General features: G+C 41.8%; 1 protein-coding gene across 2 annotated transcripts; it reads left to right on the top strand.

Annotated features, from left to right (window-relative positions):
* The first annotated feature begins 9,157 nt into the window (after positions 1 to 9,157).
* Positions 9,158 to 12,848, top strand: LOC109782714 (uncharacterized). Of its 2 annotated transcripts, none has more exons than XM_045229376.2 (3): positions 9,158 to 9,297; positions 9,839 to 9,913; positions 10,173 to 12,848. In XM_045229376.2, the coding sequence occupies exons 2-3, from the start codon at positions 9,911 to 9,913 to the stop codon at positions 11,322 to 11,324; spliced, it is 1,155 nt and encodes a 384-aa protein (XP_045085311.1). In that variant the 5' UTR covers positions 9,158 to 9,297; positions 9,839 to 9,910; the 3' UTR covers positions 11,325 to 12,848. The 2 variants fall into 2 exon arrangements, with proteins under 2 accessions (XP_045085311.1, XP_020196923.1); XM_020341334.4 differs by having other exon boundaries at positions 9,158 to 9,328.
* Positions 12,849 to 13,836: the final 988 nt, after the last annotated feature.

Raw genomic sequence — 13,836 nt, 5'->3', positions numbered from 1 at the left:
GAGTTCAAATAAGTTTAAAAAACAATGAAGTGCCCGTGTAACAGATGAGTTCTCGTCCGAAACCCTGATACTCCGAAAGAGATTGTGCAGTTTGTACACGAGGTGCGTCCAGTTTTCGCCGTGACCCTCTCTACTCTTTTGCACATGCTATGCGGGCGAAATGATGATACCATGCCAAGTTCCAACATTTTCAGAGTTCATTTTGTAGTGATTTTCAATTTCACCGTCATTTAGCTCCCTAAACAAATCGGTAAATGACTGAAAACAGCAAATGATGTCAGAGCGTGTTGGAAATTGATGACGTCGCTTTGAATGATGCATACTGAAAGCAAAAATAGGCTGGAGTTCAAATAAGTTTAAAAAACATTGAAGTGCCCGTGTAACAGATGAGTTCTCGTCCGAAACCCTGATACTCCGAAAGAGATTGTCCAGTTTGTACACGAGGTGCGTCCAGTTTTTGCCGTGACCCTCTCTACTCTTTTGCACATGCTATGCGGGCGAAATGATGATACCATGCCAATTTCCAACATTTTCAGAGTTCATTTTGTAGTGATTTTCAATTTCACCGTCATTTAGCTCCCTAAACAAATCGGTAAATGACTGAAAAACAGCAAATGTGATGTCAGAACGTGTTGGAAATTGATGACGTCGCTTTGAATGATGCATACTGAACGCAAAAATAGGCTGGAGTTCAAATAAGTTTAAAAAACAATGAAGTGCCCGTGTAACAGATGAGTTCTCGTCCGAAACCCTGATACTCCGAAAGAGATTGTGCAGTTTGTACACGAGGTGCGTCCAGTTTTCGCCGTGACCCTCTCTACTCTTTTGCACATGCTATGCGGGCGAAATGATGATACCATGCCAAGTTCCAACATTTTCAGAGTTCATTTTGTAGTGATTTTCAATTTCACCGTCATTTAGCTCCCTAAACAAATCGGTAAATGACTGAAAACAGCAAATGATGTCAGAGCGTGTTGGAAATTGATGACGTCGCTTTGAATGATGCATACTGAAAGCAAAAATAGGCTGGAGTTCAAATAAGTTTAAAAAACATTGAAGTGCCCGTGTAACAGATGAGTTCTCGTCCGAAACCCTGATACTCCGAAAGAGATTGTCCAGTTTGTACACGAGATGCGTCCAGTTTTCGCCGTGACCCTCTCTACTCTTTTGCACATACTATGAGGGCTAAATGATGATACCATGCCAAGTTCCAACATTTTCAGAGTTCATTTTGTAGTGATTTTCAATTTCACCGTCATTTAGCTCCCTAAACAAATCGGTAAATGACTGAAAAACAGCAAATGATGTCAGAGCGTGTTGGAAATTGATGACGTCGCTTTGAATGATGCATACTGAACGCAAAAATAGGCTCGAGTTCAAATAAGTTTAAAAAACATTGAAGTGCCCGTGTAACAGATGAGTTCTCGTCCGAAACCCTGATACTCCGAAAGAGATTGTCCAGTTTGTACACAAGATGCGTCCAGTTTTCGCCGTGACCCTCTCTACTCTTTTGCACATGCTATGCGGGCGAAATGATGATACCATGCCAAGTTCCAACATTTTCAGAGTTCATTTTGTAGTGATTTTCAATTTCACCGTCATTTCGCTCCCTAAACAAATCGGTAAATTGCTGAAAAACAGCAAATGTGATGTCAGAACGTGTTGGAAATTGATGACGTCGCTTTGAATGATGCATACGGAACGCAAAAATAGGCTGGAGTTCAAATAAGTTTAAAAAACAATGAAGTGCCCGTGTAACAGATGAGTTCTCGTCCGAAACCCTGATACTCCGAAAGAGATTGTGCAGTTTGTACACGAGGTGCGTCCAGTTTTCGCCGTGACCCTCTCTACTCTTTTGCACATGCTATGCGGGCGAAATGATGATACCATGCCAAGTTCCAACATTTTCAGAGTTCATTTTGTAGTGATTTTCAATTTCACCGTCATTTAGCTCCCTAAACAAATCGGTAAATGACTGAAAACAGCAAATGATGTCAGAGCGTGTTGGAAATTGATGACGTCGCTTTGAATGATGCATACTGAAAGCAAAAATAGGCTGGAGTTCAAATAAGTTTAAAAAACATTGAAGTGCCCGTGTAACAGATGAGTTCTCGTCCGAAACCCTGATACTCCGAAAGAGATTGTCCAGTTTGTACACGAGGTGCGTCCAGTTTTCGCCGTGACCCTCTCTACTCTTTTGCACATGCTATGCGGGCGAAATGATGATACCATGCCAATTTCCAACATTTTCAGAGTTCATTTTGTAGTGATTTTCAATTTCACCGTCATTTAGCTCCCTAAACAAATCGGTAAATGACTGAAAAACAGCAAATGTGATGTCAGAACGTGTTGGAAATTGATGACGTCGCTTTGAATGATGCATACTGAACGCAAAAATAGGCTGGAGTTCAAATAAGTTTAAAAAACAATGAAGTGCCCGTGTAACAGATGAGTTCTCGTCCGAAACCCTGATACTCCGAAAGAGATTGTGCAGTTTGTACACGAGGTGCGTCCAGTTTTCGCCGTGACCCTCTCTACTCTTTTGCACATGCTATGCGGGCGAAATGATGATACCATGCCAAGTTCCAACATTTTCAGAGTTCATTTTGTAGTGATTTTCAATTTCACCGTCATTTAGCTCCCTAAACAAATCGGTAAATGACTGAAAACAGCAAATGATGTCAGAGCGTGTTGGAAATTGATGACGTCGCTTTGAATGATGCATACTGAAAGCAAAAATAGGCTGGAGTTCAAATAAGTTTAAAAAACATTGAAGTGCCCGTGTAACAGATGAGTTCTCGTCCGAAACCCTGATACTCCGAAAGAGATTGTCCAGTTTGTACACGAGATGCGTCCAGTTTTCGCCGTGACCCTCTCAACTCTTTTGCACATACTATGAGGGCTAAATGATGATACCATGCCAAGTTCCAACATTTTCAGAGTTCATTTTGTAGTGATTTTCAATTTCACCGTCATTTAGCTCCCTAAACAAATCGGTAAATGACTGAAAAACAGCAAATGATGTCAGAGCGTGTTGGAAATTGATGACGTCGCTTTGAATGATGCATACTGAACGCAAAAATAGGCTCGAGTTCAAATAAGTTTAAAAAACATTGAAGTGCCCGTGTAACAGATGAGTTCTCGTCCGAAACCCTGATACTCCGAAAGAGATTGTCCAGTTTGTACACAAGATGCGTCCAGTTTTCGCCGTGACCCTCTCTACTCTTTTGCACATGCTATGCGGGCGAAATGATGATACCATGCCAAGTTCCAACATTTTCAGAGTTCATTTTGTAGTGATTTTCAATTTCACCGTCATTTCGCTCCCTAAACAAATCGGTAAATTGCTGAAAAACTGCAAATGTGATGTCAGAACGTGTTGGAAATTGATGACGTCGCTTTGAATGATGCATACGGAACGCAAAAATAGGCTGGAGTTCAAATAAGTTTAAAAAACAATGAAGTGCCCGTGTAACAGATGAGTTCTCGTCCGAAACCCTGATACTCCGAAAGAGATTGTGCAGTTTGTACACGACGTGCGTCCAGTTTTCGCCGTGACCCTCTCTACTCTTTTGCACATGCTATGCGGGCGAAATGATGATACCATGCCAAGTTCCAACATTTTCAGAGTTCATTTTGTAGTGATTTTCAATTTCACCGTCATTTAGCTCCCTAAACAAATCGGTAAATGACTGAAAAACAGCAAATGATGTCAGACCGTGTTGGAAATTGATGCGTCGCTTTGAAAGATGCATACTGAACGCAAAAATAGGCTGGAGTTCAAATATGTTTAAAAAACATAGAAGTGCCCGTGTAACAGATGAGTTCTCGTCCGAAACCCTGATACTCCGAAAGAGATTGTCCAGTTTGTACACGAGATGCGTCCAGTTTTCGCCGTGACCCTCTCTACTCTTTTGCACATGCTATGCGGGCGAAATGATGATACCTTGCCAAGTTCCAACATTTTCAGAGTTCATTTTGTAGTGATTTTCAATTTCACCGTCATTTAGCTCCCTAAACAAATCGGTAAATGACTGAAAAACAGCAAATGTGATGTCAGAACGTGTTGGAAATTGATGACGTCGCTTTGAATGATGCATACTGAACGCAAAAATAGGCTGGAGTTCAAATAAGTTTAAAAAACATTGAAGTGCCCGTGTAACAGATGAGTTCTCGTCCGAAACCCTGATACTCCGAAAGAGATTGTCCAGTTTGTACACGAGGTGCGTCCAATTTTCGCCGTGACCCTCTCTACTCTTTTTCACATGCTATGCGGGCGAAATGATGATACCATGCCAAGTTCCAACATTTTCAGAGTTCATTTTGTAGTGATTTTCAATTTCACCGTCATTTAGCTCCCTAAACAAATCGGTAAATGACTGAAAAACAGCGAATGTGATGTCAGAACGTGTTGGAAATTGATGACGTCGCTTTGAATGATGCATACTGAACGCAAAAATAGGCTGGAGTTCAAATAAGTTTAAAAAACATTGAAGTGCCCGTGTAACAGATGAGTTCTCGTCCGAAACCCTGATACTCCGAAAGAGATTGTCCAGTTTGTACACGAGGTGCGTCCAGTTTTCGCCGTGACCCTCTCTACTCTTTTTCACATGCTATGCGGGCGAAATGATGATACCATGCCAAGTTCCAACATTTTCAGAGTTCATTTTGTAGTGATTTTCAATTTCACCGTCATTTAGCTCCCTAAACAAATCGGTAAATGACTGAAAAACAGCAAATGTGATGTCAGAACGTGTTGGAAATTGATGATGTCGCTTTGATTGATGCATACTGAACGCAAAAATAGGCTGGAGTTCAAATAATTTAAAAAACATTGAAGTGCCCATGTAACAGATGAGTTCTCATCCGAAACCCTGATACTCCGAAAGAGATTGTCCAGTTTGTACACGAGGTGCGTCCAGTTTTCGCCGTGACCCTCTCTACTCTTTTGCACATGCTATGCGGGCGAAATGATGATGCCATGCCAAGTTCCAACATTTTCAGAGTTCATTTTGTAGTGATTTTCAATTTCACCGTCATTTAGCTCCCTAAACAAATCGGTAAATGACTGAAAAACAGCAAATGTCATGTCAGAACGTGTTGGAAATTGATGACGTCGCTTTGAATGATGCATACTGAACGTAAAAATAGGCTGGAGTTCAAATAAGTCTAAAAAACATTGAAGTGCCCGTGTAACAGATGAGTTCTCGTCCGAAACCCTGATACTCCGAAAGAGATTGTCCAGTTTGTACGCGAGGTGCGTCCAGTTTTCGCCGTGACCCTCTCTACTCTTTTGCACATGTTATGCGGGCGAAATGATGATACCATGCCAAGTTCCAACATTTTCAGAGTTCATTTTGTAGTGATTTTGAATTTCACCGTCATTTAGCTCCCTAAACAAATCGGTAAAAGACTGAAAAACTGCGAATGATGTCAGAACGTGTTGGAAATTGATGCATCTCTTTGAAAGATGCATACTGAACGCAAAAATAGGCTGGAGTTCAAATATGTTTAAAAAACATTGAAGTGCCCGTGTAACAGATGAGTTCTCGTCCGAAACCCTAATACTCCGAAAGAGATTGTCCAGTTTGTACACGAGGTGCGTCCAGTTTTCGCCGTGACCCTCTCTACTCTTTTGCACATGTTATGCGGGCGAAATGATGATACCATGCCAAGTTCCAACATTTTCAGAGTTCATTTTGTAGTGATTTTCAATTTCACCGTCATTTGGCTCCCTAAACAAATCGGTAAATTGCTGAAAAATAGCAAATGATGTCAGAACGTGTTGAAAATTGATGACGTCGCTTTGAATGATGCATACTGAACGCAAAAATAGGCTGGAGTTCAAATAAGTTTAAAAAACATTGAAGTGCCCGTGTAACAGATGAGTTCTCGTCCGAAACCCTGATACTCCGAAAGAGATTGTCCAGTTTGTACACGAGATGCGTCCAGTTTTCGCCGTGACCCTCTCTACTCTTTTGCACATACTATGCGGGCGAAATGATGATACCATGCCAAGTTCCAACATTTTCAGAGTTCATTTTATAGTGATTTTCAATTTCACCGTCATTTAGCTCTCTAAACAAATCGGTAAATGACTGAAAAACAGCAAATGATGTCAGAGCGTGTTGGAAAGTGATGACGTCGCTTTGAATGATGCATACTGAACGCAAAAATATGCTGGAGTTCAAATAAGTTTAAAAAACATTGAAGTGCCCGTGTAACAGATGAGTTCTCCTCCGAAACCCTGATACTCCGAAAGAGATTGTCCAGTTTGTACACGAGGTGCGTCTAGTTTTCGCCGTGACCCTCTCTACTCTTTTGCACATGCAATGCGGGCGAAATGATGATACCATGCCAAGTTCCAACATTTTCAGAGTTCATTTTGTAGTGATTTTCAATTTCACCGTCATTTAGCTCCCTAAACAAATCGGTAAATTGCTGAAAAATAGCAAATGATGTCAGAACGTGTTGGAAATTGATGATGTCGCTTTGAATGATGCATACTGAATGCGAAAATATGCTGGAGTTCAAATGACTGAAAAACAGCAAATGATGTCAGAACGTGTTGGAAATTGATGACGTCGCTTTGAATGGTGTGTACAGAACGCAAAAAAAGTCTGGAGTTGTAATAAGTTTAAAAAAATGAAGTGCCCATGTAACAGATGAGTTCTCGTCAAAAACCCTGATACTTCGAAAGAGATTGTCCAGTTTGTAAACGAAGTGCGTCCAGTTTTTGCTGTAACACAACAAGTCCGGAGTTGTAATAAGTTATTAAAGATAAAAAAGAGGCACAATGCTCGTTAATTAGCTTCAAGCCTTTCGGAATAGTGCAAACTGCACTGCACATAGCTCCGTGCAGTCTACACTATTCCTCAAGGCTTTAAGCTAAGCAACGTGCAGATGAGCATTGCGCCTCTCCTTCATCGTCTCTGCACTCAGGGCTTATAAACCGCTCCTAGTGCCTCTCTCTTCACGAGGTGGGACTAAAAACAGCTTACTAAGAAACTATAGTACCGGTTCATGGCACGAACCGGTACTAAAGGTGCCCGTGGGGCCCTAGCCTGACCACAGCCTGACGCAGCATCATTAGTACCGGTTCGTGACACGAACCGGTACAAAAGGTTGCTCACGAACCGGTACTAATGATCTCCGCCCGCCTAGCCGTTGGAACCGGCACTAATGTGTCCATTAGTGCCGGCTCAAAATCAAACCGGCACTAATGTGCTTCACATTTGACCCTTTTTCTACTAGGGATTGTTCGTTGTATTGCTTGAGCCCCGTGGGCATATATATAGGAGTACATGATCTACTTGGAGTACAAGGCAAGCCAGAATATTTACTAGTCTAACCTATATTTCCTAATACAATCACGTTACTCAACAAAAATGGGCGTTTGTTTGCTCAAGCTCAAGCAAGGAGCGTTATTTGGCAACACTGAACATGACATGTTTTTCCTTGTATTAAATGAGTATGCATGTATTTTCAATCCTTCAACTTTTCTTAATAAATCAGGCCTTACAAGAACTTCCTATGAACAACGGTTCAATTTATCCTCAATCTCTGCAGTTTACGTACATATATGTCAAGAAAAGTCAACACATGCATCCCACATGCCTTTAAAAATAAGTTGTTTTTTTTATGTTGCTACTCGAGGAGATTTGTGGGCCATGCATGCGGGGCAGCGTACAACAGGTGCATGAGATGAATTATCCATCGTGCATATATATTGCTGTATGACATTTGTGTCGTGCTTGCATCATGTTTATCTTTATGCACTTTCCCATGTTTAGTGCCTGTGTTTATCTTTCATTCCTTGTATACAATTGCACTCTTCAAGCAGAGGTCCTAGATTCAGGCAGAGGCAATACATCCAAAATGTACCGACTCCTTTCGATGTTTAATTCCTATGTTTTAAGTTTTTTGACTATCATACTAATAAAATGCAAGAGGGCATATATCCCTTTTTGAGGTGATGTGATTTTGGGAAATTTGCTGAACTCGTAAAAAAACTTGAAAAGTGTCATAGGACAATATTTGCTCAACACAAAAACACTTTCAAAATGAGGGATTGTAGGCCCCATATGGGACCTTGCCCGTCCCACATGCCATAAGGTTGGAGGCGGGTTGGACCCAAGAAGCTCCACCACCGATGTCCTTCGACCTCAAATGTTGTATATACCTATGTATTCAATTCACCCACAAGTTTTAGAGGGTTTTCTTTTGTCACCACCACAAAGAGATATTTGTAATCCGGGCTGAACCCTTCTAGATTGCTCCTCCGGTACTCCGCCAGGGGGAAATTTGCCGCATATCTTCATCACTACCTAATTGCTTCCCGATGAGTTGTGAGTAGTCTTCTTCACCAGGGGGAAATTTGCCGCATATCTTCATCACTATCTTCATCAATAATGACATCATGGATCCAGTTATAGGTTGGAATGAAGCCTTGCAGGAGGAAGACAATGGTCTCCACTAGGGACCTTGTTATAATTTATATATTATTCAGTGGTGTTTGTAGTACTAGTTTGGTTAATAGATTTGACAACTTTTTTCATACCAAAAGAGACGAGCATACATAAATTGTCTTCCACCATTCTTACCCTCGACCTCCTCTTTTAGTTGTCAATCGCGTTTATCGTCGAACACTAAGTTTGTTCGCCTCCCCTTACCAATGTGGCATATGACTAACTGGTCCAACTTCTTGATAACCCTACCAAAAGACCTAAATCAATAGATTAGTACTCGGTACAATGGCGTGGCATCCCAGTGTTTGTCATCAGAAAAATAAATGGAATGGTGCGTTTTTGTAGCAAAGTTGATACTATCACTGAAAAATCTTGATGCAATATCACATTCAGAAGAGAAAAAAAGTCGCCAACGAACGCTTCCTTGCTGGCCAATATGTTGCCTATCATTAATTGATACTGTATTATTATGGCCCGATAAGATTAGAATCCTAGCAAGGCAAAAATAAAAGGAAAAATCTGTATTTGATGTCTCTTGTCTACCAACTCGTAGCTTGGGTATCTCGGTGCGCACTACATGCATGTCAACTTTTTTGCTAATCATTGTCATCGGTTGTTTCCGCGTGAGATGCTTGGTTTTTGGCTTAAGAATATGCACTACATGCACCCCATTCGAAGCCTCTCAGCTCCTTACCAGTAGTAGCTAGCAGTGTTGTTTCCGCGTGATGTGCTTAGCATTTCGCTTAAGAAAGCCCCTGTGTTCAAGCCTGCTACCGGCGGTCAGGTTCATATATAGCTCCATTCCGCCATCAGCGAAGACAACGGCCGGGTAAGCTCCGTTTATCATCGTCAAGCAAAGGGTAAGAGCTTTGCACGTTTATCTTGGCCTCCTCTTCTCGTTTGTCCTTTTATTGTTTCCTTTCTGATTTTCGCATTTTGGCGATATCAATTAATGAACTCCGCCTATGTCTTCTAGGCATAGCCGGTCCCAAGCCCGGGTAAAGGAGGAGGGTTGTGATAGGCTTGGCGAGCCAATGTAAAAACTAGCCAGTCCCATGAGTATGAAACTCATTTGAGCGAGAGTAGTACTAGGATGGGTGACCTCCTGAGAAGTCCTCGTGAAAGGGTTTCATATGTAAGGGTTGTGATAGGCTTGGCGAGCCAACGTAAAAAACTAGTCAGTCTTTTGGGTATGAAACCCATTTGGGCGAGAATAGTACTAGGATGGGTGACCTTCTGGGAAGTCCTCGTGAAAGGGTTTCATATCTAGCCTACCCCAACTTGTTTGGGATAAAAGGCTTCGTAAGTAAGTAAGTAGGTGATATCAATTAATGGAGTTTAACAAAATGAAATGTTATCTGTTTGTACAGGAACTTAACCAAGCTGTTTGCGGACCCAAACTTCATCAAGTTATCTCTGGCTGATTCTCGGTTTTCGTTCAGATGGTAACTAAGCAACCTTAGCTCTCTACATATCCAGTTGAACGAAACTTTACTAAGTGTCCAGTTTTGAAAATCCAAACTTTTTTGAATAAAGTTAAATCTATTTTTCAGTAGGATAAAGTTAAATGCTAATTTGTCTGCTGGGTGATTATAAATCTCTAGGCGTACATAATTGCACAACCATTGATCATTATTTATTTAAAATAATAATTTAGACGGCGACTTTCCATTCGATGTTCTGACTTCCCTTTATTTTATTTAGGCCGCTGAACTGATGAACCGTTCCCGTGGCTTGGCCGAAGGAGCTGTGGTCATGGTATGCCCAGTGCTTCTAGCACTGGCTCTTGACAAGGTCGACCTCAAAGTGTATGGACGCCCTGCTTTCTTCGCCATGCTTGCCATGGCAGGTATCACTTTAATAAGCGGAATCTGCCCCTTGCTCGTGTGCTGCTTCTCCAAGAGGTTCCCGAACATGGGTAACATCGAACCTGCCCCGGTGACCGCGAGCCTGGCAACCCTCTCATCTTCTTGCCTCCTCATCCTCGCCTGCTTCATCGCGCAGCTCGTTGTCTCCAAACAAGTTTTAATCGCCGTGGGCGTCCTATGTGGAGCCTTCATCCTAGTTCGAGCGGTCTCGTACTGCCTCGGCGGAAATGGTGACCCGTATTCACTGTATCTGCACAAGGTACTGGATGAATCGCATGAGTTCTTGACGGGCGTCACTGGAATCATCTTTCTGGGGCTTGAAGGTTTGGCACTGGAAGGTCATGAGAATCAGATGGTTCAGAAGGCCGGGCCTGTGGGCACCATCAGCTTCATAGTTTGCGCACTTGGTGTGTGCATGATGTACCTCGAGATGATCCCCCCTTTATACTTCGAGGAAAGGGGAGAGGGAGAGATTGTGTGTTTAACTCTGATGCTCGACAGCATCATGGCTGGTGGTACCTTCACGGTGTTGTTGGTTGTCATGTTTAAGCTCATGGGGCCTCCAGCCCTGATGCTCTTTGCTCCTCCAGTATTGATAATCGTCGAACTTGCGTATCAAGTTGCCGTCGATCGGAGATCCCTTCTCGCCGACCAAGCACCCGGAGTTGTCCAAGCGTCCACAACGGCTTCGTTGGAACTGACAAGAGTCACCTTCACTGGATTCTTGGCTGTGTCGATAACAACCATCCGCAACACTTCGTCCAGCATGTTGACCTGTTGTTTCCTACTATTTGCAGCATCGGCTATTGTGTTTGGTCTCACATGGAGGCTCCTGTCACAGACCCAGATAAGGAGCCGTCTGGCCCATCGTGCTTTATCAGATCTTGTTGCTTCCTCTGCCGACCTGGCTTCCTTGTGCACGCATTTCTGCATTGTAATTGCTACGATTCTATTCCTAGCAATGGCCGGGACAACCACAGAAAAATGATGCCAAGTAGTGAAGCACTATGTGTGATATTTCCTCCGACAAAATTTGTTAGTTGCACCTGCGCTCATGCGCTCTAACATGTTTGTTCTATATCTATAATATTGGGTTCAATTCTTTTTTTAAAATGCATACGATCAATTGGCTATCATTGAATGGTCTTCCAATCTGTCACATTCGTGTCTGACTTCCACATCTCCAATTTTTTACATGCTTCTTCGTACATCCACGGTTTCTATGTTATCCACGAATGTAAACTAATCCATCCCTAAATGTAAGTCTTATTTGGATTGCTTGCAAGGCAAACTTTCTTAAGTTTGATCAGGCCCCAATACAATTTACTTAAAAAAATTAGGAGAAGTATAAACATAATTTACATCCCTGACGCTAATAATGAATTTTGTGTTCTTTTAAAGGGGGGGTTGAAACTCCAGGCCTCTACACCATTGTCAGGCACACATCCATATTTTATTGTAGTTGATGTAAGGCAATGAGGCCAAAAACATCAACAACCAGAGTACATAACAATATAACATAGTCAATCACATTCGAACCACTACAAGATACGACCCCAACGATTAAGTCTGATTTCTTCCGCGACAACAACTCCAAGAAGGAATAAATGCCCTCGCCATCCACATTTGGATATGACCTAGACAAGGATTTTCATCTTAGTTGTCGATAACAACCAGTGAACACCAGCACAACAAATAGACAACAAGATACGACGCCAACGATTAAGTTTGATTTCTTCTGCAACAACAACTCCAAGAAGGAATAAATGCCCTCGCCTCACCGTATCCACGTTCGGATATGACCTAGACAAGGATTTTCATCCTAGTTGTCGATACCAACCAGTGAACACCAGCACAACATGTAGACAACAAGATACGACGACAACGATTAAGTCTGATTTCTTCCACAACAACTCCAAGAAGGAATAAATGCCCTCACCTCACCGTATCCACATTCGGATATGACCAGACAAGGATTTTCATCCTAGTTGTCGATACCAACCAGTAAACACCAGCACAACAAGTAGACAACACATTCAACAAGGAGATGATACAAGTTCGTCATTACTATGCCCGATCAATAAATGCTAGGACAAGAGTTTTCACCCGGACATGAAATGGTGCTCCCGTCATCATCTTGATGATGGATCTTCCGATAGTCACAGGAAAAGGCACTAGTAGATTGGACGTCTTCCAACCTTACAATAATGAGTTTTGTGTTAAAAGACCCCAAAGCACTATTTGCAGAAGGTAAAGACCAAAAAGATAGAGAGAACAAAATATAGCTGATAACAAAGACCACTTAAATCCAAAAAAAAATACAATTATGGCAAGGAACTGCTATGAGTACTCCCTTATGTAGCTCTTTAAGTATAGGGACGTTCTAAATATTATGCCGCTGGGCAAGAGGAAAGAGCAGACGGTTTACAATAGATTTCCCGTTTGATATATAGTTGTTTTGTCCATCATAATAGCATCGTGCTAATATACCGTTCCAGACATCTATTCCGCGAATAATCGTTGTCTAGGGAGTAGGCAATTCTTTGAACAATAGATAGGAGTTCGGCCTTTTATATTGACTAGTCAATGGGTACGTGCAATGCACGTTAAGTTGGAAGTATATTAAGTGCATGCGGATATTAAGTTAGATATTATTTGCGTGTTATTATGTCATTAGCATTATATTTGGCATGCAATTAACTGCACGCTAAACGTGTTCAGCGCTCGACATTGAAGCTGTTTAGGTCGTTGGATTGACGTACTTTGATGGCCGAGATTAATTGGATCTGTTCCTTTGGGTCTTTTTATATTGGTATAGATAAAGGAGTAAATAGCTCTGAGCAAATGCCATATAGGGTAGTTCCCCATCGTCAGCCCTCCTCTGTCGTTATATTGCCAGCTACCTCCTCTACCAGCTTCGCCCATGGGGTGTGCAGCAAGGACCTGATCTACTGGTCGGGACTTCCAAGGTCTCTGCTAGTAGTTGGCATGCATGCACGATAGTACCAGCTATGCTACTTCCATTACGAGTAGCCTTAAGGATGCGTACATTTTATTCTTTCCCAATCAGTTGTGTAGGTCATAATTGAGCTGCCTCCATGAATGTATCCATGTACTCCCTTTGTTTCTTTTTAGTCTGCATATAAGGTTTGGTCAAAGTCAAGCTTTGTAAAGTTTGACTAACTTTATATTAAAAAATATAAACATTGACAATATGAAATCAACATTATCAGATGCACCACGAAATGTGTTTTCATACTATATAGTTTTAATATCGTAGATGTTTATATTGTTTTATATAAATTTGGTCAAACTTTGTGTAGTTTGACTTTGACCAAATTTTATTTTCGGAGTAAAAGAAACGGAGGGAGTACATAAAGAACCTTCTAAGCTTAGGGAATGATGCACTGGCGTTAGCTGCCCCATTCATGATGGTTTTCCTTAATTTGCCTGTCTGCTCCAACCTCCAAAAGCACATGTCGTTGTCCCAATGTCTCCGG

Source organism: Aegilops tauschii, chromosome 5, assembly GCF_002575655.3.
Source record: "Aegilops tauschii subsp. strangulata cultivar AL8/78 chromosome 5, Aet v6.0, whole genome shotgun sequence".
Taxonomy (NCBI): domain Eukaryota; kingdom Viridiplantae; phylum Streptophyta; class Magnoliopsida; order Poales; family Poaceae; genus Aegilops; species Aegilops tauschii.
This window is presented reverse-complemented; position numbering and strand designations above follow the sequence as displayed.